General features: G+C 42.0%; 3 protein-coding genes across 3 annotated transcripts; 1 reads left to right on the plus strand and 2 right to left on the minus strand.

The window, feature by feature from the left end:
* Positions 1-408: 408 nt before the first annotated feature.
* On the minus strand, positions 409-6,363 carry prdm4 (PR domain containing 4). The gene is made up of 12 exons (XM_084345764.1): positions 6,314-6,363; positions 5,923-5,979; positions 5,588-5,703; positions 5,281-5,469; positions 4,437-5,192; positions 4,107-4,256; positions 3,673-3,791; positions 3,504-3,589; positions 3,294-3,421; positions 2,627-3,193; positions 1,539-1,707; positions 409-1,404 (listed from the first exon to the last, which is right to left on the minus strand). The coding sequence occupies exons 3-12, from the start codon at positions 5,700-5,702 to the stop codon at positions 1,050-1,052; spliced, it is 2,634 nt and encodes an 877-aa protein (XP_084201890.1). The 5' UTR covers position 5,703; positions 5,923-5,979; positions 6,314-6,363; the 3' UTR covers positions 409-1,049.
* A 1,211-nt stretch (positions 6,364-7,574) lies between these two features.
* LOC311252800 (achaete-scute homolog 4-like) lies at positions 7,575-8,254 on the plus strand (the record flags this gene model as incomplete). Its single annotated transcript, XM_084346339.1, has 2 exons — positions 7,575-7,646; positions 7,723-8,254. Exon 2 carries the CDS (start codon positions 7,733-7,735, stop codon positions 8,252-8,254), a length of 522 nt encoding a protein of 173 aa, XP_084202465.1. The 5' UTR covers positions 7,575-7,646; positions 7,723-7,732.
* A 3,761-nt stretch (positions 8,255-12,015) lies between these two features.
* On the minus strand, positions 12,016-15,301 carry sapcd1 (suppressor APC domain containing 1). Its single transcript, XM_084345216.1, has 4 exons — positions 15,136-15,301; positions 12,798-12,968; positions 12,385-12,540; positions 12,016-12,169 (listed from the first exon to the last, which is right to left on the minus strand). The coding sequence occupies exons 1-4, from the start codon at positions 15,232-15,234 to the stop codon at positions 12,080-12,082; spliced, it is 516 nt and encodes a 171-aa protein (XP_084201342.1). The 5' UTR covers positions 15,235-15,301; the 3' UTR covers positions 12,016-12,079.
* Positions 15,302-23,765: the final 8,464 nt, after the last annotated feature.

The raw sequence follows: 23,765 nt of genomic DNA on the forward strand, positions 1-23,765 counted from the left end.
TAGATTAAAAGAAAAATTGACTCTGCCCACAGCAGACGTGTTAGACACTATTTTTTGGGTAGACTGTCATTGCTAGTATAAAATATTTGTAGTTTTCCTTTTGAATTTTGCTCACATTTATATGGAGGAAACTGCCAAAACCAAAAAAGAATAAATAAATAAACACATGAATAAATAAATAGGTTAAAAGAAGAATTAAGCGTAGATTCTGGCTCCACAAGTTGAAACTGCCAAAACCAAGATTAAAAAATAAAATAAATGGCTCCAAAATACATTTATATGCCACTAAATGCAATCCATGATCATTGTGGATAAAAAAAAATTAATAGACACAAGAAAACGATATAGTCAGTTAAAAAGAAATGTGTGCTTTCAACTCTATCATGTATATCAGTCAAAAACATGAACCAGCGGTAATTGTTAATTTATTAAAACATTATGCAACAGATAGGATGGAACTATTAAACATTGAGTCAACACTCACATGATGAGGAATATAACATTAATGCCCAGGTTCCTGTTTTGAAGAGGCTTTTTCATTCACAGAAATTTTAAATTAAAAAAATGATACAAAATCTTGCTTTTAATAAATAAAGAACAAAAGCGAATACATATTTTAAGGACTAAAAATGCAAGAATATGGCATCAGAAATTTTAATTGACGTTATTGTGCAACTACAAATGAATCAGCGATTCATCCCATGTTAGTGAGTCAAGGAAAAAACAGATTAAGGAATAATAATGAAGGAAAGATAGCTTATATGATTCCCATCAACTACTATTACACAGGCCTGAGTTCAATGAAAAGACAGAGTAGCTTTGTAGAAATACAGTCTGATCTTCATCAGTTGGCTTATAATACGACAAAGACTATTTTATTATAGCAGCATATGAGACAAAACGTATGATTTTAAAATTTGGATTATGTAAGGTGTTAAAATAAAACATTTGATAAAGTAACTAATATTTGGCAAAAAACTAAGAGGTAAACGTCAGTAATGCAGTAAAGTAAATAAATAAACAAAGACATCTCAAGAGGCACAGTGTTGTCAATGAGGGGGCGACAGGGACTTTTCAGAGCTATATCCTCCAACGTCTAAACCACAGTCTTCATTGCTGGCTGAGTCGGCGTGTCTCTCCCCTCCTCTTCCCCTACCATCATCCTCTTCGTCCTCCTCTTCATCGTCTTCCTCGTCCATGTCCTGCTCCTTACGGGACGCTCTCTCCGTCTTGGGCCCTTTGCATATCTTGAGGTGGCGGGTGAGGTGGTACTTGGTGAGGAAAGCTTTGTGGCATTTCTCACAGACAAAGTCTCGTCGGCCCTCGTGAGAGTTCATGTGCTTCTTCAGGTGGTTGGTCTTGAGGAAATGCTTGTTGCACTTTGGGCACTGTATCCGGCGTTCACTGTGGTGGGAACGGCAAAGAATAGAAAAGGGACACATTATATAGTCTTTGTGCAAAACTGATCACAATTCCAACTTATTAAATAACTGTTATTTATGCAGCTTTATGTAGAACAAAATAAATAAGTAACATACTGTGTGTGAGAGAACATGTGCTGTTTCAGGTCGTGTTTCCTGATGAACGCCCGGTCACAGAGGTCACACTTGAGCTTCTCTGCACCAGTATGGATGAGCATATGTGACGCCACATGGGATTTCTGGGTGAAAGACTTCTCACAAACCGTGCATCTATAGTTCTTCTGACCTGTTAAAGGGAAAAAGAGTTTCAGAGGTTGAAAAGGCAATAGTTTAACATTTCAGGATATACTCAAGATTCAGGATTCGCTCTCACGCTGAGAGTTAAATGAGAAAAATTGTAACCATTCTAATATCCCTCCTTCCAATGTGAAGCTGAAGCCAGCAGTGGTTAGCTTAGCTTAGCACAAAGACCGGGAACAGGGAGAAACAGCTTGCCTGGCTTTGTTCGATGGTAACAAAATCCGCCTGCTGGCTGTAGCTACATATGTCACTGGCAGAAAATGACAGTGGTATTTTCTCATCTAAACTCTCCACCAGAAAGCAAATGAAAATCTTGTACAAATGTTTAGGTTATTCTTTGAATACCACATTTATCATAGCATCATCATATCATGGGATTCTCAAATTTCCAATGGGCCTTGACAAACCATTTTTCATCATCAGTAATTTTTATCTACAGGTCTCAATTACTGTAAAAGTCTTTATTTACCTGTAAAAAAAAACCATTATATTGTGCACTCCTCAGCACCACTGTGAAACCTTGAATTACTAGGCTGAAGTGCAACATTCACGTGACGAGAAGACAGTCAAACTGGCTAAACTGAGTTTGTAAGTAAAAGTGTAGATATTTCAATATGTATAGTATGAAGAGTCCCCCTCTTTGTTTGTATTTTTAGTAATACTTGCTGGCACTTGAAAAAGTGGATCTGAAAAGCCTGGAGTTTCATTTTGTATGGCATTTTAACTAAGGACTAATATATCGCAGTGAATAATGAGTCCACAATGAGTAAAAATGGGACATCTTTCTAGGAAAAACTTCTAGGAGTTTCATAAGGGGCTCACTGGGAAAACACAAGAAGAACCGGGGGCGTTAGTCTACTAGCTGAAAAGACATATGTTTACACTTCAATGATCCTGATACAAACCTGTGTGTATCTTTAGGTGCATCCTGAGGTTGCTGGGATCACTGAAGGCTTTACTGCAGTATTCGCACTTGTGAGGTTTCATCCCCACGTGCCCCATGAAGTGCACGTTGAGCTTGGTGGATGTGATAAAAGCCCGGGAACACATGCTGCACTTGAATTTCTTCTCCCGTACGTGACCCTGACCTTTCGCTCTGGAGGTAACATTATTGTTAGAGTTTCTATTACTGCTGCCCCTGCCGCTGCTGTTATCACTGTTTGTTTGTCCTGCAGCGTGGGCGTGGCAGGGCCACGGGGAGGAGGAGGAGCTTGAGGTCCCATTAGTCAGCTTCTCTTCCTGGTGAGTGTGTTGCTGCTGTTGCGTCTGTTGCTCCTGTTGTTGCTGCTGCTGTTGCTGTGGTTGTTGCTGTTGCTGCTGAGAGTGGTCCTGCTGCGATGGGCTGTGGCTGTGTGGAGGTTGGTTATGGCTGTGGTTACTGTTATGGCTACTGAGGTGAGACTTGAGCTCAGAGAAGGAGGAGCACTCTTTGCCACATTGGCAGATCTGACCCTCGGGCACCTGAGGAACACCTGTGAAGACATAGAGGATGGTGGAATACTCAACAGTTGGTAATGGATAATCATGGTAATGATGGATCAGTGGAGCTTCTTTCGTCATCTGTCATCTCACCCATCAGCCTGCAGTAGTCTCTGCTGTAGTAGAAGAGCAGCTCCTGGTCTGGGTGGATCTCTGTGGTCGTACAGAAGAACAGTTTCCCGTTGGCAGGGTACGCCACCAGGTTCTGCTCCTCACGGGTCCTTAACACACAACAAATAGGATTGTTTTAAAACCATCCTGGCTTGACTGAAATCATGAGGAACACCTCAGAAATCACCATACCTTGCTTTGCGGACAAACATCATCCAGTTGCACTCATTCTCGTCCGTTGTCACGATGTAGAACTCCAGCACGTTGTTGTGGTACATCTGAAATACACAAACTTATCCACTTATCATGGTTTCGCACCAGCTGTGACAACACACGGTCCAACCAAAGCCACTCCACTGACCTTCCATATTTGCGGTGTGTCCTTTTCCGGCCAGTCAGAAAGATCCACGTTACTACAGTGTTGGCCCACCATTGGTCCAAAGCAGGTCCTTGGAGGAATAACGTCCCGTGCAAAAACTCCTGAGAGGAGCATCAGTACATATTGTCGGTCATCTAAATGATCGTCTATCGAATGTTTTTTGTCTTCCCATATGCACTACTTTTTAAATAGATTTATAGATCATATACTGATTGACTTATTGTTTCACCTGTGTAAAAAAAAAAAAAAAAAGCAGAATGCCAAGGAGGTATCTTTTGGTTCTACATAAAAAGCCAGATAACGGAAAATTGACTAAAATCCAGATGTCATTCAGGTTCTCTCTTCCACACGGGGACTACAGGCATCACATCTGACCACAAAACAGAGTCCCCTGACTAGATGGTGTATTCTCTTACCAAGCGGTTCATCAGCCACTGAGATGCGCAGGCACAGTGGACGCGGCAGAGAGAGGCGAGCCCGACTTTGGACGGGCGCGTCGGGGATGAAGGTGACTGGGCCGTGCTCTGGGCAGTCTGAGGTATATGAGCGCTCACACAGTGTGCACCCTGGAGACAGTAACAGCATAATAGTTGCTATTTAGTTTATATATTTCCACGGAATAATAGTATTTCCAAAGCTTTATAGCTGTATATAATTTAAAAATAATCTAAAACACAAGATTTACAAATCTATTGTTATATCCAGTTCTGTAACATCTGAAGAATGTATTCCAAATGCACACTCACAGATGGTGTAGGCAGTGACCATGTTCTCCTTGTTGGAGGTAGAATCCTCAAGCTGCAGGGTGGAGTTGACCAGCACCAGGTTGTTTTCTGGCCCCAACGACACCTCTGCAGTGATGGGGGACACATTTACAGCCTCTAGCCCCATGCCAGAATGTCCATGTAGTGATACAGGCTCCAGCTGGCCCTGGCTGGCCATGGAGCCAGTGAGCACCACGCTGACAACGCCCGAGTTCAGCTCCCCATTTGAGTGGAGCTGCTCCCCTAGTCCTCCTGCTCCTCCTCCCCCAGCGTTCCCCACTCGGCCTCCCATATGATCCGGCTCCATCACCACTGGCAGTTCCAGTACTTGGGGCCCATGAAGGGGCATAACTCCACCTGATGAGTCCAGGCCCTCATGCGGCTGAGGCTGCCGTCCACCTCCGAGCTGCTGCTGGGTGTCAGGCACCACCCCGACTCCATCCATGGTGGCTAGCTCCTCTCCCATCCGGTCAGGGGACATGGGGCTGCTGACACGTGACTCCATGGCCAACCCTGTTGAGTCCAGCTCATGAGCACCAGGCTGGTGGAGGTCTGCCTGGCCGCTGACCTGTCTGGAGTCCATGGGCACCAGGCCTTGTTCCAGTGGGCCTCCAGGGCCACTGTAGGGGTCCAGAGCTGAGGGATTGTTGCTTGCCACAGACAGGGTCCCGTCCATGTTAAGGCTGCTGGGATGAATGTATTGAGGTGGTGGACGGTCTGCCAGATAGGACAGGATACCTACAGCAGGGGAGAACGAGGAATATTTAGAGTTACCCTTCAAAAAAGAGCAATGAGGATAAAGCCCAACAAACGAAGACTGTCCCACCTGGCAGTATGTGTCGGAAGTAGCTGCTCTCCAGATGAGGGTAGGGAGGTGGCGGCAAGGAGTAGTTCCTCTCCGGCAGGCCGCACATCACTCCTCTATCGCTCAGTGGACCCATGGGGAGCATCAGCGAGAGTGCAGAAGGAAGGGAGCCCAGGGAAGGACCCAGGCTGGGGATGGCCACCGGCATGCCTGAATAGCAGATCATAAACCAAGATTCAATTCAGCAAAGAGAGAAGACTTTGAGACTGTCACTGAATATGTGACGTCAAAGTTTTTTAACAGTTGATCTAGTGTGTTTGTTTTGTACCTGGCGTGGGGATGGGGTTGTGTGTGGGGGAGGTGGGCAAACCCAGGTGGCCGGCGCTCACTGAGGGCACACTGAGCTGGTCCATGCCCACAGGACTCAGGTTCATGTCATTCATCCTGGAGAAACAACATCAGAGTGAGACCTAGAACATCCAAACAATTAGCTAACTGTTTGGGTGTTTGGCTGCTGTTATGGACACAGTTAGCAACGTTAAGACATGGTTTAGGAAGGTGTTTATACATATGAAACTGTAAATATTGGATTCATTGAGTCCTTGTCAGCATATATAGACACATGTGCGCTACACGTATGCAGTTTGAGCTAGGTTAGCTTACCTGAACTCAACAACTGATGTCCATCAGTAACCGTGTGAGGGGTTTATATTTCTCTCCCTGTGAAATAAAACACCTGGTATGAACAGTAAAAACTTACTGCACCGGCCTGCCAATCACAACACTTCTCTAAATCAGATTTAAAACAGCTATAACAACATTAACGTGTCGTTTCAAGTGACTTGTTTGCAACTAGTTAGCGAAACATCAACCAGTTTTGTCACAGTGCTAGCATTAGCATGGCTAACTTACACCTACATACACCGTTAAAACAGGGAATTATCAGGTGTTTCAGCGAGCTGAAAGTACACATACAACGCGTCAAAGCCGTGCAGCTTCAATGCAAAATTATTACGTTTATGAAAAGGAAGACAGCTTAAAAACAACAACATACCAGCACAATGCCTCCCTGAACGGGGCCATGACAGCGTACTGCTCTTTATGCGCATGCGCACTTGCGGTATAAGAATAGAGGCGTATTCGGCTGATCACAGGTCAGTTCTCTGTCCCGATTCACAAAAAGCGGCCGCTCCTCAGGGGCCATGAGTGAAAAATGACTATAGTTTAAATAGCTACTGTTTGTGTTTTGATAATCAGTTGTTGTTGTTGTTGTTGTTGTTGTTGTTGTTTTGGTTTTGTTTTTTTGTTTTTTTTTAAATACCTAGGCCCTCTTTCATTTCCAAAATATGATTAAAGGGGCAAGACGAAAGATGTACAATTATTTCGGTGACACAAAGTTATGCATTTTTTAACCACTGTTCTCTAAATTTCACTACTTTTTTTCTGTCATATTCTGAATTGTTTCACCTCTTCAGGCTACTAAAAGTCTGTAAAATGAAGTGATCTAAGAAGTTAAGATATATTTTGTTTATAACTTAACAACTCACATCCATATTAAAGGTACAATATGTAAGAATTTTTGGTTGAAAACATTCAAAACATCACTAAAAACATCAACTGAATGTGAAGGAATAACAGTTTTCACATCATGATGTCTATTTGTTGTGTTACATAGCATTGGTAACATGCTAACCAGCTAGCTCCTGTCCATTCTGGTCCAAATCTCCTGTCCTAGCTGTGTAAACACCAACACTTCCTTGATGCGAAGAGTCGGACTGCTAGCTGCACGGCTAACTGAGCTAACTAGCTAATGGCAGCTACAGTTGGCAGCAGTTAGCTGTTACTCTTGTGATACGCTGCCCCTTATTTGACGTGTATAAATTCAACAGGTGGCCAATTCTTACATGTTGCACCTTTAAGGCCCATATTATTAAAAAAAATGCATCCTTGGTTGCAGCTGGTTCCCTTTTTAATGTTTTGCCCCTGCCCCTCAGAAAGCCTGAGTCCGCCACTGCTGTATAAATGAAATAAATAGTTTATTAAAATCATAACAATCAATACCGTTATCATAAGCCCTTGAAGTCTGTCTCACAGTGATATTCATGATAAGAATTTCCTCACAGTGTCGACGGAAGGAACATTATGTAAACAACTTTTATCTTGATGAGAGAGATAGGCTACTGCTGCATCTCCGCCCCGGATCACACCCACCGTACCTACAGCCTCAAAAACCCAACGAGCAAGCTGTCACACAGATTGACAAAGTCCCGAACAAGAAGTGTCTAGTTTGAAAAGATCACAATCTGTACTTTTAATCACAAAGTGGCGAGATTTAAAAGGAAACCTTTGCGCAAAACACGAGATGATCGTGAGGAAACTCTGACAGGGTGAGTTTCATCATATGGAGCAACATTAATTGCATATATTGTTTAATCTAAATGTTGTATCATGTTGTACTCACAGAGAGGCGCTAATGGAGCCTGTTTCGTATGTCCCCACGCTTGCTCTCCACGGCCTCTCCATGGATAACACCGGAGCGCACTACAAGGATGCGCTCCGACTCGGACTGCCTTTCCACCTGGACGCCGCATACCTCGACCCCGTGCACGGCCAGAGGTTACCCTACACACGGTTCTCCTATTTCCCCTTTCACGGACCCCTCGGCGTGTGTGATTACTCCTTCGAGCCTGCGTTCATCCGCAAAAGGAACGAACGGGAGCGGCACCGAGTGCGCTGCGTAAACGAAGGCTACGCGCGGCTCAGAGAGCATCTGCCGCAGGAGCTGGAAGACAAACGACTCAGCAAGGTGGAGACACTGCGGGCGGCTATTGACTATATCAAACACCTGCAGAGCCTGCTGGACTTGAACGCGTCCGGGATGGAGGTGTCACTCGGAGACGCGCGTAACTGTGCGCCGCTGCAGCAGAGGACAGAGTGCAGCAGTGATGGAGAGTCCCAGACTGGCCTCAGTGACAGTGGGGGGAGAGTTTACTAGCTCTCACTTTCTTTCTATGTGTTTACTCTGCATTAAGAATGTAAAGAAAGTAAAACATTGACACTATATCCACTGTCTGATTTGATTATTTGAGCACCAATATCATTTAAAACAAAGAAAATGATTGTGACTATTTGTGGTTGTCGAGCACATCATCTCTTTACACTAAAAGGTGATTTCAGTGTGGGTCTGTCCATCACTTTAGAGATTTGATTTCTAAACAAATATTTTTGGGGGGGGTGTTATATTAAATTCCTCTGAACTTGTAATTGTAACCAAAATTGTGCCTTTAAATGAACAACTTGTGTTGGATTCTCTCATCTCTTTCAATTGCTCTGGTCCTAATGTGACATGTATAGTGTTGAGAGAAGTATTAAGAGTAAAAGCAGTCATACTGAAAAAACTTCACTCCAAATGAAAAGTACAAACTCATGTTTAAGTAAAAGTAAGAGTTTGATCAGCAAGTATCAAAAGTAAACTCTTTGTGCAGTAAAATGTTCCCTGTCACTGTTTAACTATGACAGGCTATATGGTGTTTTTGGATTAGTATCACTGCTGCATGTGTATGTAGCATTTCACTGCTGTAGATGTTTAAAGGTCCTGCTTGTGAGGAAAGTTTATGTTTGAGTCTCGTTGTCAACTCGTCGAGTAGTGCACTATCGCACCATGAGACTCAAAAATCAACTTTTCTTACAAGGACCTTTAAGAACGAGCTCATTTTAACTACTTTACATACTGTTGGGTAGCTAAATCTACAGCAGTGCATCATCGGGGGTTTAAAACTGTTTATTTAGCTTAAAAGAATCTAATTCATTATCACCAAATCTGGAGATGCGTGCTTTGGAAATGAAAGATTGTGATAGTAAAAAAGAAACAAGTGGCCTAACTAACTCTTTCAGACAAACTAAGTAGTTAAGTAAAAAGTTCAATATTTGCCTTAGTAACTAACTACTCAAGTAAATGTACTTAGTTAATTCCACCGTTGCCTGTAGACTCGTGTTTGCTTCACTGACACAAAATGAGTGAAAGTGCCACAGTTCATACGTTGTTTTTCTTAACCTTTTTAACGCACACACCTTCATTATGGTGTTGTCTTATGGCTGCAAAATGAGAAAACCTACTGTGATCAAGAGAACAAGATTATGATGGGCCCTTTGTTCTTTCACTTGTAGCAGGAGACGCACAGCTCCAGTACTGCTATCGAAATGTAAAGCAGCCATTTAATCATGTTATTAATAACAGCTGTGATTTTCCTGCCGTGACATATCACCAGTGATGGAATGTACCTAAGTACTATAGTTCTTCTATTACTTTGCATGAGGGCACTTTTGAGGTACTTGAACTTTACTTGAGTATTTTACTGTATGCTGCTACATACGTGTACTCTGCACTACATCTCAGAGGAAAATCTGACATTAGTTACTAGAACAAAAAGGTAACTAATGATTAAGTAATCAGTAACTATTGAAGCTACCTGGTAACTACTCAGTATTATGTTTCACATTACTTTAAGGTGCACACAAAGAGAAACTAATGATTAAGTAATCAGTAATTATTGAGTCCACCTGGTAACTACTCAGTATAATGTATCATTTTACTTGAGGGGGGCATTAAAAGAGTAACTAATGAGTAATGAATGAGTCGTAACTTTGTGCCATATTGTGATTTGTTTAGTTATAGCCAGTGGAAGTGAGCATTATATTAACTGGTACCGAAAGTACAGAATTGACATCTCACACCACAAGTGTCTTTTCAACAGAAAGTCTCTCTCTTTGTTTTTAGTTACCTGAATGCTCCTCAACGACCGCCTACTTACTGCACTATCTGAGGGCTTCCAGGAAGTTTACCTCTCCTAATATCTTAAGGAATGCATTTATCAGGGAGCCCTCAGCCCCGCAAGAGGAACCTCCAAAAAACACCTCCTCCTCACCGCCTTATTTGTGTGTTTACATTTCCCACCTCCGCCGACCTGCACGGAAACAGCTCGCAATCTGTGATACTCACCAATACCAAAACCACAAATTGCAGGGGAAAAAAGCAAACATGATATTGTATACAAGTAAAAGGGATTTGGTGGGACCAGCAGAGTGCAGCTGAAGTGAACCGTGCTGCTATGGAAGAATGGCATTGACAGCCACAAAGGCATGACATACCCATAACAAAAGGTGTTTGGCTGAATTAGACCCAATAATTAGCCAAGTGCTGGTACCCCCGGGCTTGATGGTTCAGTGGCACTCTGAAGATAGAGAACATGAAGCTACTTAAATGAAAGCCTCTGCCATGATGGATGTTTTCTTTCCTGATTCTAATCTGATCCCTGCACGGATTCCTTGCAGGCTTTTTCTCCATTTTACAGGAAAAGTTGTTGTTGATGCACAGGTGTGATTTAATACAAAATACAGCAGGGATGCTCGTCACTTGGTTCATTTCAATTTATCTGTGGCGTTACATCACAGGTGGTAACATTTTTTCATTTTGCTCCAAACAACTGCACTAAACCTTGTTGTCTCAAACCAGCAGATACAACAGAACACCCGTATACGTGCATACTCTCTTCTATCCAACTTATTTACCTTTTTTCTTGTGATGACTGTAAGCCGCAGAGACACAGGGCCACTATGGCCCTCGGAGTAAACACACACTTACAGACAATTGCTCCAACATTGACTTTGTGGGAACGAAGAAACGAAACAAGATTCTGAATCAGGACACGAAGCATAAAAAATGAAAACATGCTAAAAGAATAAAGCAGACTAATCAAGCAAAGTGCAACGAAGATGAAAAACTAATGTGACATGACCAGACAACATGTGTATGGGTGTCAGACAGATATCTTATGTGCAAGAGATACCAAAAGCTTGCTCATGTTGTCTGCTGTCTGAATGGCTACAGATTTGTGCAGCGCAGGAGGGAGGGTTCCTGCAAACACGCACGATGACTCGGCGAGATAAAGTTTATCAGCTGAAGTCAGATCAGTGCGGGACCACCGTGAGAGGCTGCTGCGACGTGTCGAGACAGAGAGCCCACATTCAGAGACGGAAGCGGCACAACTGTGGGTAACAGGACACACAGTGATGCAGGAGTGTCCGCTGCATGCTGCGGAAAAAAACACTGTTGCACTCCAGCTTAAAAGTTTAAAAATGTTCATCAGCATATCTTGCATTTGAGATTACATTTTTTTTAATAATAAAAATATAAATTTGGCCAATCACATTTTCATTTTCCTGAGGGAATCCATGCCAATGAACATATTTTATAAACCGATCAAATGTTTTGAATGTAAACTCTTAGTTAAACAGAAGGGAGAGAAAAGAATTAAAGAAAAAGTACAGCTGAAAAAAGAGAAAAAGTAGCATTAAAATGGAAATACTGATTTCTACCACGCTTATTATTCTGTATTGTAAGGTGTTTCTATTTTTTTGTCTACCCTTGCACCTCGTTCAAGAATACACTGTACTTAAAAGCTGACAAACGTAGCTTTTTGCTAATGTAATAAAATCCAACATTATTATGACTATCAGTATTACATCCACAGGACATAAGATCAAGACAGATGATGCTAATGGGAAGTTGTTTCATGTCACACGATGACAGCAGGGATTGGCTTTGATAACATCAGTTACTGACTCATGACAGTAATAATGACATGTCAGTCAGGTTTTTCAACTAAGTCTGTTTTGAACAGAAAACAGAAACGAGCGATGCATCTTTAACTGCCATTTATTCATTTAAATACATATTTACAAGTGGATGAAAGTTAGCAATCGTGTCACATTAAGTGAAATGTAGTACAGTTCATGTATCTGCCTCTGTGTGTGTAATCAATCAGCGGGTCTGCAGTTCATCCAGCTGTTCGAGGAGAGCGTCTTTTTCCAGCTCTAACCTGGAGATCCGACGATTCTTGTCACTCACCTCCTGTCAAAGGAGAGAAATAGAAGTAAATTACCACGGTCTTATCATACAGACACAAACACACTTATCTATCAAGAGCTGTGGAGAATGTAAACAAAAGCATCGCCTGTTTGAGGAAGGAGGAAAACAATAATTCCAGTAGACTCATCCAAAAAGAAATAAAGACAAAGTAGGACTTATATTATCAAGGAACTATTTAAAATGCTCTGTTTTCTTACCCGAGTCAGTACTGTGTTGTGCCATCGGAGGTCGCTGTCTGCCACCGCCTCAGGTAGAGAAGGGATACTGGTGCTGGTGGCATTGGGCTCGCTCATCACCGAGCCCAGGGAGCCGTTCACCCGCTGGATAAGAGACCTGAGGAGGCAGGAACGAGCCTGCAGACACACAGAAATATGGCTGTTTATCAATCAGCTAATAATTGTCAAAGGCTATTGTTAATTCTTCATCATTTAGACTTTTCATAAACTATATTTCTCAACCTGTCCCACCTGCATCCATGACAAGTAAGTCTTTAGAAACCCTTAAGGAGCTAAAAGGTAGGTGTTTGGATGTATAAGTGCCACAGCTAGATAGCCAATTAGTTTTTGTTCAATGCAACATGTATTGAATTATGTGTTGTGAAGTTGTGTACCTCGGCTGCCCCTTCCAGGCTGCAGCAGACCCCACTTTGGGCCTCGATGCTGTCCTGTCTGGCCTTGTTCTCCTCCAGCTTCTGGAGGTACCAGAGACGAGTCTTCTCCAGGATCTCCAGCCCGGACCACAGAGCGTCCTTCTCCTTCTCTAGATCCTTCATACGCTTAATCTGAGATGGGAAGAACGCATCACGTTCATGTAAAAGAACAAAAACATTTAACTTTAAGTTGTGATTTATAGCCTAAACTGAAATTCTCCTTCATGAGTGTCAAGCAGGACCACCTTTGGGCCAGGATACCGATAACATTCATAAATGTGATGGCTGAAGCGGAAAAGTGCCCACAAATATGATGTTCAGTTTCAATGGGTATATGTGTGTGTTTACCAGGGGGGCCGACAAACAGGCTCGACCACCAACCACCAACCACCAGCCTGATGTAAAGCAGCGTGATCGGCCTGTTGTCTTCCAGAGGCCCCAAGGCTTTGTTTACATGAGCGGAGCCAATCTACAGAGCAGCAGGAGGCCTTTAGTTCTATTGTCTACACTCAGTTGGACCACATGCACTTTAAATGGGCTCCAACAGAGCTAACAGTGCTACAACAGCCAGGAAATCATAATATATGACGGTGGTTATCCACCTACGGTGTCATGAGGTCAGGAAATCACTAATTAAGGAAGTCAACAATGAGATGGATTAGGGGGATATTAGAAACTCATGATACTGATGTAACAATGAGTTTGATTACTTAAATTTTATATTATTAATTTAAAAACTACTGATTTGTATAACGTCACACTAAAATGTATTGCTGTTAGTTTTATGTCTGGTCGACAGCTGCCTTCGTGATGATGTACAGTTAATAATATGATTCACACACAGTGGAAAGCTGGTTATATTTTGCGTTTAGCAGGAAGCTGTGAGGGTCAGACTTGACATGTGGGAATGTGTCAGTGGGATGACTGCAGCCGGGCTACCTCCAAAACAACACTCAGACATGGAGCGAAGAGTTTAGGAAAAGCTGACTGAAAGCGCAGCAGCTCCGCAAGCTTTTCAGTTAAATCGGTTACATTTTTTTGCGGGGAGCGGTTTAATGCCAACAATTATGGCTGCAGTTCTGTTGTCAATAAAACTTTGGCACTCCTTCCATCATAATGCATCATCAAGCAAGAATTCAGGAACTACTTTAAATGCTGTTGTTTAACGTGACACCATAATAGAAATATATGCGTATATGTGCTCAGTGGCCACTTTATTAGGTTCACCTGTACAGTCTCATGAAGTCCAATACAAGTGCTCTGCCATAAAGTCTTCTTTTATCATGCCCATGTTCAGTTGTTTTTTTCACACTGTTTTAAAGGTGTTAATCAAGTCATATGTTTAATATTGAGGCTGGTCGTAATGGATAACAGTATATTCACAGGTGTTTCTAACACTCTGACGCCCTCATGTATATAAATGGGAAGGACCAAAAAATAGAAACAGCGCTTAATGTAATGCAGTCCAGCACACAGTGATGCATAAGCTGCCAAACGTCATTCTTGAGTAAAAATAAAGATTAAAAAGATTAAATTATGTTAAATGTGATGTTAAATATACTTAAGAATGAGAAGTACAAGTAAAAGTGAATAATACATATATTTACACGTGTGTAATTACTGTATTCTATGGGTCGACTGATTACCCGAATATCTGATCCAATGTTTTTTTGTTTTTTTTTCTGATACTGAATGTGTCTTTTTGTTTGTTTGTTTTCTTTTAATCTGACTGCCAACACTTTTTATTAAGAATGTTTTAACTGTATGTGAGTACGTAATCCCAAAAGCAACTAGTCACTAAAGTTATCAAATAAATGTTGTTGATAAAAAAAAGTACAATAATTGCCTTCAAACTGTAGTGGATTGGAAGTATAAAGTATAAAAAGTACCTCAAAGCTGCACTTAAGTACATTTACTTAGTTACATTCCATCACATTAAATGTTTGGGAAATGGTGCCAAATGACTCAAAATAGACACTTGAATCATTCATTCCACCTTCCGGAGGAGTCGGAAAGGTCACACAATGTGCCTTGTGCCAAACTGGTGACACCGACCCAGACTTGACAAGCAGTAAATGCTTAACTTTAAGTAATGAGTCACATGTGAAGAGACTTTGTCTTCCTTGACAGAAAATGCACAGTTAGGATATACTACAGCCATGTTGTGCTAAAAACTGGGAAACAATGAGTATGAGTATGCACGGCAGCTGATAAGAATCACAAACACACTTATGACTGGACTGATTAGGATCAAAAACACACACACACACACTCACACACACACCAGCTCCCTCCTCACCCATAGGTAGAAGCGTAGAGCGTCCAGGCTGTAGAGGTTTGTCCTGAGGGGGATGATCACCACGGTGTAGGAGCCAGAGCCGGAGGGACGACAGGCCATGGAGAGGAGATCAGTCACTACTACTAGTGCCCCATACAGCTGGCTGCACAACAAACAACAAAACACAGCTAGCTCTCCACCGGCTGACTCAGAATAATACCAGAGAGGGAGAGAGAGAGAATGAGAGAGTGTGTGTGTGTGTGAGGGAGAGAGAGAGAAGGCAGGAGTGGAAAAAAGCAGCACGATACACAGGCACAGACAGCATGGTGCCCCCAGGGCGAGGTAATGAAAAATTCCACATGTCACTGCCATGACTGGTTAATCGACATCCAGTGACACTGAGTCAAAGAGAGAGAGAGAGAGAGAGATGGGGTGGATGGGAGGTGAAACTGGCAGAACAGGAGCAAATAATGGAGAAAAAAAACAATAGTGAAAAGGGCAGGAAACATGAAGATGGAGGTGTGGACGGAGGAGGATACAGGTGTGATCAGCCTCGAAAAACCTTGTTCATCCTAAATGTCAGCTGTACAAGCAGGATAGCCTCCATCTCACACACTTTGAGCGTGTTTCTCTGCTCAGAGGACTGGCAGATTTTTCTTGGCATCATGTCACCCTGCAGCTGAAGCGTAAACATGATGTTCCTCTGCTGCTGCTGCTGCTGAATGAAATGTGATTTTTGGTTTCAGGTGAGCACTCTGTTCCGACATGCTCCCAGGAATGTGACATAACCTGGAGAGGACCCGTGCCAGCGCAGAGGCGTGGACGACTGTATAGCTGTTATAAGACAAACAAGCAGAGCAGCCGGACAGAGCTCCAGTGGAGAACTGATGGATTTGAGCCTCGCTGCAGTGACATGAACGTTGTTACTATGAGCGCTCAGCTGTTCAGCTGGTCAATGCCAGCACAGAAAATCAGTGACACATGATTTATATTACTGCCTCGGGCCAAACTGGCTGCAGGGAAATCAACAGTAGCACTGTGGGAAGGATGTTTAGTGTGCTGTGATTTATGTGATTGCATTTTTTGACACTTTAGACATTTAATTTTATTCTTTTTGTGTTTTATTTGTTCTGTTTTTACTGTAATGGACTTTGTAACTGTTTTGTAAAGATGATGAATAAAGAAAGTTTATATTATTATAATATATTATCATCATTTTTTATAAAATTGGCAACTTATTTTGCTAAATGACTGGAATTAAAACAAGTAAATATTCTTCATTCAAAAATGTTCTTGGTTATCAGAAAAATTTGCTTAAATGTGTGTAAATGTACTCATAATGCAGAAAGATTGTCATATTTTAACTCATTATTCAATTGTTAATAGTGATGCATCAATGTGTAAGCAGTATTTTATTATTTGTGATTGAGGAGCAGCTATATTAACAATTTTAGACACTTTAAAAGCCAAGTCCAGTGACAACAGGGTCAAGGGTCACATGAATGTCTGAGAGGTCATGAGATTATTTATGAGGTAGGAAAATATTAACTAAAATTATCAACAGGATGTGAAGAAATTGCAGTTTTGACATTAGGACATCTATAAATTGTGTTGCAAAGTTACTGACTGAAGTTAGCATGCTAACCAGCTAGCCCCGGCACGTCCAAAGCTCCTGTGGTAGTAATGTAAACACCATCACTACCCTGGTGCTCCAAGCTCCCAGTCTGGACCACTAGATGCACGACCAAATGAGCTAACTAGCTAATGGCAGCTACAGGTAGAGGTTACTCTGGTGATATGCTGCCACCCGCTTGTTTAGAGTATACATATGACAGGTGGCCAATTCTTACATATAGCACCTTTAATAAAACAAACTAAAGGTTTTTGGAGTTGCCTATGACCTTTATGCTTTATTTGTGAAATGATTTTTTCCTTATAAGATCTCAATTTTTTTTTTAAATGAAACCATCTGATGATTTTAGAGGGTAAAATCACATTCCTTTTCTTTATAAGGGTCAGAAACCAACATGGTAAAATATCTACAATAAGACAAGTGCATACTACTAACAGTGTCATACGTGCTGTCATTTCTTTCTTACCCGTTTTCTCCGTCCACTGGCTTAATCCTTAAAACTAAATCAGTTAGTAGATGGTGATACATTCTGTCCAGTTAAACAACAAGTCTATGAATAGATCTATTTGCAATTCTAAACACAAAGTCAGTCTTTCCATGACATACATATTCCATGTCGTGTTTAAACATTTTCATTCTTGGTACCTCCAGATGGAGCCATTTCCTCATCAACGTTTGTTTCTGGCTTCATAACAGTCAGACTCTCATCAGATATTTGCTTTGAGATGTCTACAGATGTCCTCCCAATCTTTACCGTTCCCCTTTTAACCCCCTTTATTACTCACTCATTTGATTATTGGAGACATTATTCTGGACATCTTTAATATGGTACTGTATTGTATTTCTAAAATCAAGTCTAAAAATTCAGAATTTCAGTCATCAAATTTGACTTTTCTTTTCTCTCTTGTGAGTCCTCCAACTTCAACAGGATCTAAAATGCATCAGTACTCTTAAGCTCTCACTACACTGCTTAGAGGGATGTACATGCATACAGTACATACTGTATTTTGGTTGTACAGAGGGTGTGGCCGAGTCTGTTTCTCCTGACAAAAGACATCTTAACAGACCTCCCTGTCTGACGCCGTCAACACGGGGCCCTCCCATATATCACACCCACTGAATCATCACACAGCTGTACAGTAAAACCCAGGAACCACAATTTTGGATATTTTCTTTTTTATATTTGACTTGAAACTTGTACATCTCTACATGTAATTGCATGGTTACTCTCTGCGTCCCTGACTGTCTGGCTGCAGTCCTGCTTGATCACCAGCAGAGAGCACCACAAGTACACATCGCCTGCTGGAGCTATGGATCATAGGGAGAGCTGACATTTTGTGACTCCTCATGACGTCCTCATTTGAGCGGGAAGCTGTAGCTCTTATGGAAAGCACTAGATGGCGCAGCACAATGAAGATACAGAGAACTGAATGTTCCTCAAAAGTGTGTCAACTGTTTTCAACCTGCGCCCTATGCTGTAATGTGCTTTTGTTAGGTTGGGCTTGCAAAAAAAAAAAAAGAAGAATGACCTACATTAAATCGTTGACATGCTTATTCGACCATTTCTACACAAAAGATGACTCTGTGAAGTCACTTTTACGCTACATATGTTTACATTACATACTGTAGGTATTCCCTGAATCTAAAAAAAGCAGTCTTTCTGTCGTATTCTCATGTCAGGTCAGTTAGCCCTGAAGCTTCAGCGGCTGGATTAAAACATGGGATTTCACAAGCGTGACTCTGTGTACTCCAACATCTCTGAGGAGCCTGCAGGGAACCCATGACCCCCCATGTTACATCATGAGACACATGATTCTCCCCAGAATGAAGCCTAAAGCTCCACATGAGCTCATGTTCGAATGAACATGAGGTGTTTTCCACTGCGATTTCTTATTTTCAGCCTCTTACAGCGCTCAGGGAGTTCACACTGAGGTAAAGAGAGAATTTGAGATAACAATACAACCAGAGGCCTCTTAAAAGCAAGAAGTCAGCTCCTTTTTTCATTGTTATCACACAGATGCAACACGCCAGATCATGATGAGTCTCACTGTGGGCCCCTCAAGGGGGAAGTCCATTTTATCACACATACGAGTGTAAAAATATATGAATACAAGCTACATTTCACAAATGTATTCACACTTGTGGGTTGTTAAGGTGCACACACACACAAGTCTTTACACACACAAACAACACCAGTGACCCACTTTCCCTCTACACTGACTCTTGTAGTCACTACTACTACTTTGCGGCCGAGAGTGGGCCCCTAGTTGCTTCCTGTCTCACTCCCTCTTACGCACACAAGTACACTTTGACACACACATATTTGTTGAGGATCTCTCGCTGTCACTGCTGCTTTCGTACTCACTTATGAAACCACTCAGAGTGAAAATGGACGCACGCACACAAGCAGCTAGAGGAGTGGCATACAGAAAGTGTGTGGTGAGGCTCAGCCAGGCAGGAATGAGACATTTTTCCAGGCGCTCCCTTTCGCCTCTCCAGCCCACGCCAGCACCGGTCACTCAGGGCTCACTGTTCCAGATCATAGCTGCAAGGAATCTGATCCAGATATGTAACCCCCATCCCCATACACGCTCGGTTCAATCAGGAATGAAAGAGCTGCATCTCTTCCCACCCTCATTAGAGTGTGACACTCAGCCTCTTGTCCTGAGAACCAAATCAGAGCAACAGATTAAGGGAAATGCACAAACAAGACAAGTGAGACTAAACAACACTGAAGGCATTCATGCCGAAGATACTATAGTATGTTAACCAACACTTACATTTTTGCATAAACACAGGAAATGAAATTTCAAATTGAGATGGCAATGTAGTAACACATCTGAGGGTGGTTTGAGAGCTGATAAGAAGTTTTTTTTTTTTTTTTTTTTTTTTTTTACCTTTCTCAAATTTGACATCTTTTCTTATGACATACTAGATAGTTTCAGAGATAGTTCAGGTCTCTGAGAGATGAAAATCTGAGATTACAAGGCAAAATGTCTCAAACTGCTCACAACTCTCAGGGTTATACAACCTGATTCATTTTAAGGGGTCAGGCGCAGAAAAACAGTTGGGAACATTTGCTCTATACTGCCTTACAAAGGCTAACCGCAGTAACTACGCTAACTATGAAACTCAGAGAAATGGCTTCAAAGATTTTTGACTGTCCAGCCAATGGTGTAATAGGTAGAACACCAGTTATGTTCTTCTTAAATATGTATTCTTCAAGCAATTTTCAAGTCTTAAAAATCATGACCAATTATTCAGATACTGCACTCACTGCATACTATCTTTGTATTACCTGAAAAAAGATATACTGTATGTAGTGAAATGGCAAAGTGCAGTAACTCCACTCAGTTCAGTTTGCCATGGTTTTGGCTGGATTTGGATCACAGCAGTTTTTACATCGCTTTTTCTTGAAGATAGAGCAAAATTGAACTTGAAGAGCTGAGACAACCTGGTACAGATGTTATTGTCATAAATTGCGAAATTAAAGGATGAACTACAGTGATTTAGCATTGTGCTTCCAAAAAGTCGGGGGACTGACAAGAGACAGATTAAAGAAAACAAGATTAGAATTGAAGAGCCAGAGGCCGAGATACTTACTTTTAGTCCCTTGCATGGGTTAAATTCCCAAAAAACACAGGATCCTACATTTTCCCATGATGCAACTCAGATGTGTATTTATATGAATCCTGTCTACCTCTTAAAGGTGCAATATGTAAGAACTGGCCAACTGTTGAATAGCTACTGTTAGCTTGTTAGCTCAGGTGGCTAGCCACAATACTGGGGGAGTGTTGGCGTTTACACCGCTAGCACATGGAGCGTTGAATAACTGCGAGAAAGGGGGTTTCAGGCTCGGGGCTAGCTTGTTAGCATGCTAACTTCAATAGATATCTCTACAACACAGCACATAGACCTCCTTTACATTCATTTCTTCACATTCTGTTGATAATTTTAGTGTTTTTTTAAACTAAGATTATTATATATATATATTATTTAACTAGAGTTATTTTTCAAACATCTTCCTCCAGGTGACATCATACAACTGTCATTGAGTGTGTACCACTTTTTAAGGAAAGTAAACTGAACTTCATGTGTACAATTGGTGGCATGTCCTTCTCAAACAGGAGCATGTCAGGACTCCATGTAGAATGGGCCACTGTTGCATACCTTTACCCAGCTGGCCTTGTTACCGTTAATACCATGGGCCCCCCGACACAGGGACTCCAACAAGAAACCAAACAAGCCTCCCCTTACCTCACCCTTTATCGCTCTATTCCAGTGATAGAAAGTAACTAAGGACAGTTTACTCAAATACTGCTTTTCTTTTCTTAAATTGCAGCAAACATTTTGAGCTTCTAGCAGCCGGACAAAAACAACAGAGCAGTGTTGATACTCAGTTAAGTAAAGGATCTCAATACTTCCTCCACTACTGCTCTTTTTAAAGACATGTCTCGTCATCTGGAGGTTTCTGCTCAACCCAGTCAGGCTTCACTGCTCAACATCAGAAATCTGGCAACAGATATATTGTCATGGTCGGGTGAAAAGTTGGTATCTCCTTTTGATCAATTTACTTAGAAAGGAGAATCAACCACAGTGTGATCAGTCGACTTAAAAAAACAGCCAACCTCGGACAAAAGAGATTTTAATCCACAAATGTCAAACAGATACAGCTGATTGTTAGCAGATACTCTATCTGATAGTAACAGGTGTTAAACATAAGTATCAGACTTTTCGTGAAAAAGAAGTTAATATATGAGGGTTTCTGCTCAACATCCTTATGGTTTAAGACAACAACATCACGATCATTGGTTGCAGGCCAGGTAACACAATCACACACACACAATCACTCAATCCCTCATCCATTTATCCTCCCATCCAGCCAGTCACGCACACACAAACTCACAAATATGTTCCGTGCCCTCTCCTTTCTCCTTCTCTCGCAAACACGCACATATTGTCACGCTCATGCGCAGCCCAAAACGGCAAGGCCGGTGCCAGATGCAAACCAGATGTTCCCCCAGATGTAGATAAGGGCGAAAAACACATCAGCTGAAGCACACCACCTTTTCACCTCAGCTGGATGGAGCAGTAACAGATGCTGGACGCAGCCCTCCTGGAGTTATGAATGGCAGATACAGTACATGTTTTTTACAGTTAAACTGCATTGAAAATAAGTGCAGAAATAATATTAGAGGAGAAAGCGGAATTTGCTGCATTTTGAGGGGAAGAGTTTTGCCCTTTTTTGGTCAAAATAAACATATTTTTGGTAGATTTTTACGTAATGTTTCATTTTTTGGGCATTTCTTTCTCTCTTTGGTTTTGACATTGAACTCGCCTCAAAGTCACCCCAGCAAAATCAAAACAAGCCCCCCCCCCGCCCCCAGACACACATGCATGGACGAAAACAAAGGATCGATTTACACCCGCCTCGTCCCACCCTTCAACCCCTCCTCCTCATCCTCCTCCTCCTCCCCACGCCCACAAACACACACCACAAAAAAACAATATTTGACAGAGCATGATGTTATCGCCTCAAAGCACAGACATGCTTTACATTTACAGACAAATCCTCCCATGCGCAGACTCAGACCACTCAGGCCACAACTGCTCAAAGAAAATAAATCCGAGACCCCAATCTGTACATTACACCAGAAGCCCCCCAGGCCAGCCCCTGAGGACCCCGCCTCCCAAAAACAAACACAGTGAGTCAGGATCTCCTTGGGCACATTTCATCTTAAACCCGTTCACCCTGACATGCTAGCTCCCCTGGTGAACCCCTGACAATATCCAGCTGCCAGCGAGCTGCCTCGCACTCCCTGCACCCCAAATTTCTGCAGACCCTAACCTAGAAAACACACACACACACACACACACACACACACACACACACACACTCGTATGAAATCAGAGTATGGCTCACTCCTCATCCTTCCCCCCACAAACCCCACCTGTGGCCTCCACAGCTGGGCGAACGCTCTGATGGAAACCCCTCCTCCTTACGTATGGAGAGTGTGACTATATTTTCGGGTTCACTGCCGTTTCTAATTCCTCTGTTTACCTCAATAGTCCCCCACCGCCTCCACAGAGTACAAAGATCCCAAATTTAGTTTACACCCCACACATGGCTTGCATTTGAAGATAAGAAACAGCACAATCAGCTGCATTGTGTACACAAGCCTGGATGATAAATTGCTCCCCGCACAGTACTTACAGTAGCAGTATATAGCAGTGAGATTGGAGTAAGGTCAAACAATAACTACGTTAGACAAATGCTGTTAGGCTATATAGGCTATATTTCAGTGTTTAGTTAGATTCTGCTACACATTTGAATACAGTCATTAAGAGATAGAGTATGTAACATTACTACATTCAAAATTAATCAAAATGATGAGATTTTTGTTGTATATTTTGTTGAGTTGTGATCTTACATTGCCCAAATGTTTCCAACAATGTCCAAACCCAGAGAACTCATCATTTAGATGTCAGAGGATCAACAAAGTCATTAGGATACAACATCTGGGAACCATGAAAGTATGTACAAATGTTTTCACAATGTAGACGTGGCAATTTTATTGGATAAGTGAAAACTTTGACCTAATAATGGTGCTAGAGGAAAAGTTAAGGGAATCACCAAAGTTACTGGGATTCATCCTCTGGGGACCATGAATTCTAGGAAAATCCATTGAATAGATGTCCAAACATTAAGTTGAATACAAAAAATGTCATCATTCCCTGGGGACCGTGAATGTTCTCACAAAGTTGTTGAGTTATCTTGGTCCGAACCAAAGTGTTGGACCGACCCACAGACTTTGCCATCCCTTGAAACATGTGGCTAAAGATGTAGGCTAAACTGTTGTGGCCTACAGACGTCCTTTGCTAATGTTCTGCACAGCTTGTTTTGGGTTAGATCTCAATCTACTGAATATATGTTTGTATGTACACATGTTCATGTATGTGTGTGACCTGCTTGGAGGTGACCAGTGGTGAAATCACCATTTAGCGTAGAGCTCTGAAA

This window comes from Pagrus pagrus (genome assembly GCF_965226575.1).
Source record: "Pagrus pagrus genome assembly, chromosome: 23".
NCBI classification, from domain to species: Eukaryota; Metazoa; Chordata; class Actinopteri; order Spariformes; family Sparidae; genus Pagrus; species Pagrus pagrus.

Excerpts from the sequence above, each read along its gene's own strand:
- prdm4 (XM_084345764.1), bottom strand. The coding sequence starts at position 5,702 with ATGAATGACATGAACCTGAGTCCTGTGGGCATGGACCAGCTCAGTGTG. Across the intron at positions 5,193-5,280 it reads CTTCCGACACATACTGCCAG|GTATCCTGTCCTATCTGGCA; the intron begins GTGGGACAGTCT and ends CCCCTGCTGTAG. Across the intron at positions 3,194-3,293 it reads AGACTACTGCAGGCTGATGG|GTGTTCCTCAGGTGCCCGAG; the intron begins GTGAGATGACAG and ends ATGTCTTCACAG.
- sapcd1 (XM_084345216.1), bottom strand. The coding sequence starts at position 15,234 with ATGGCCTGTCGTCCCTCCGGCTCTGGCTCCTACACCGTGGTGATCATC. Across the intron at positions 12,969-15,135 it reads CTCTACGCTTCTACCTATGG|ATTAAGCGTATGAAGGATCT; the intron begins GTGAGGAGGGAG and ends TTCCCATCTCAG. Across the intron at positions 12,541-12,797 it reads GCCTGGAAGGGGCAGCCGAG|GCTCGTTCCTGCCTCCTCAG; the intron begins GTACACAACTTC and ends GTGTGTCTGCAG.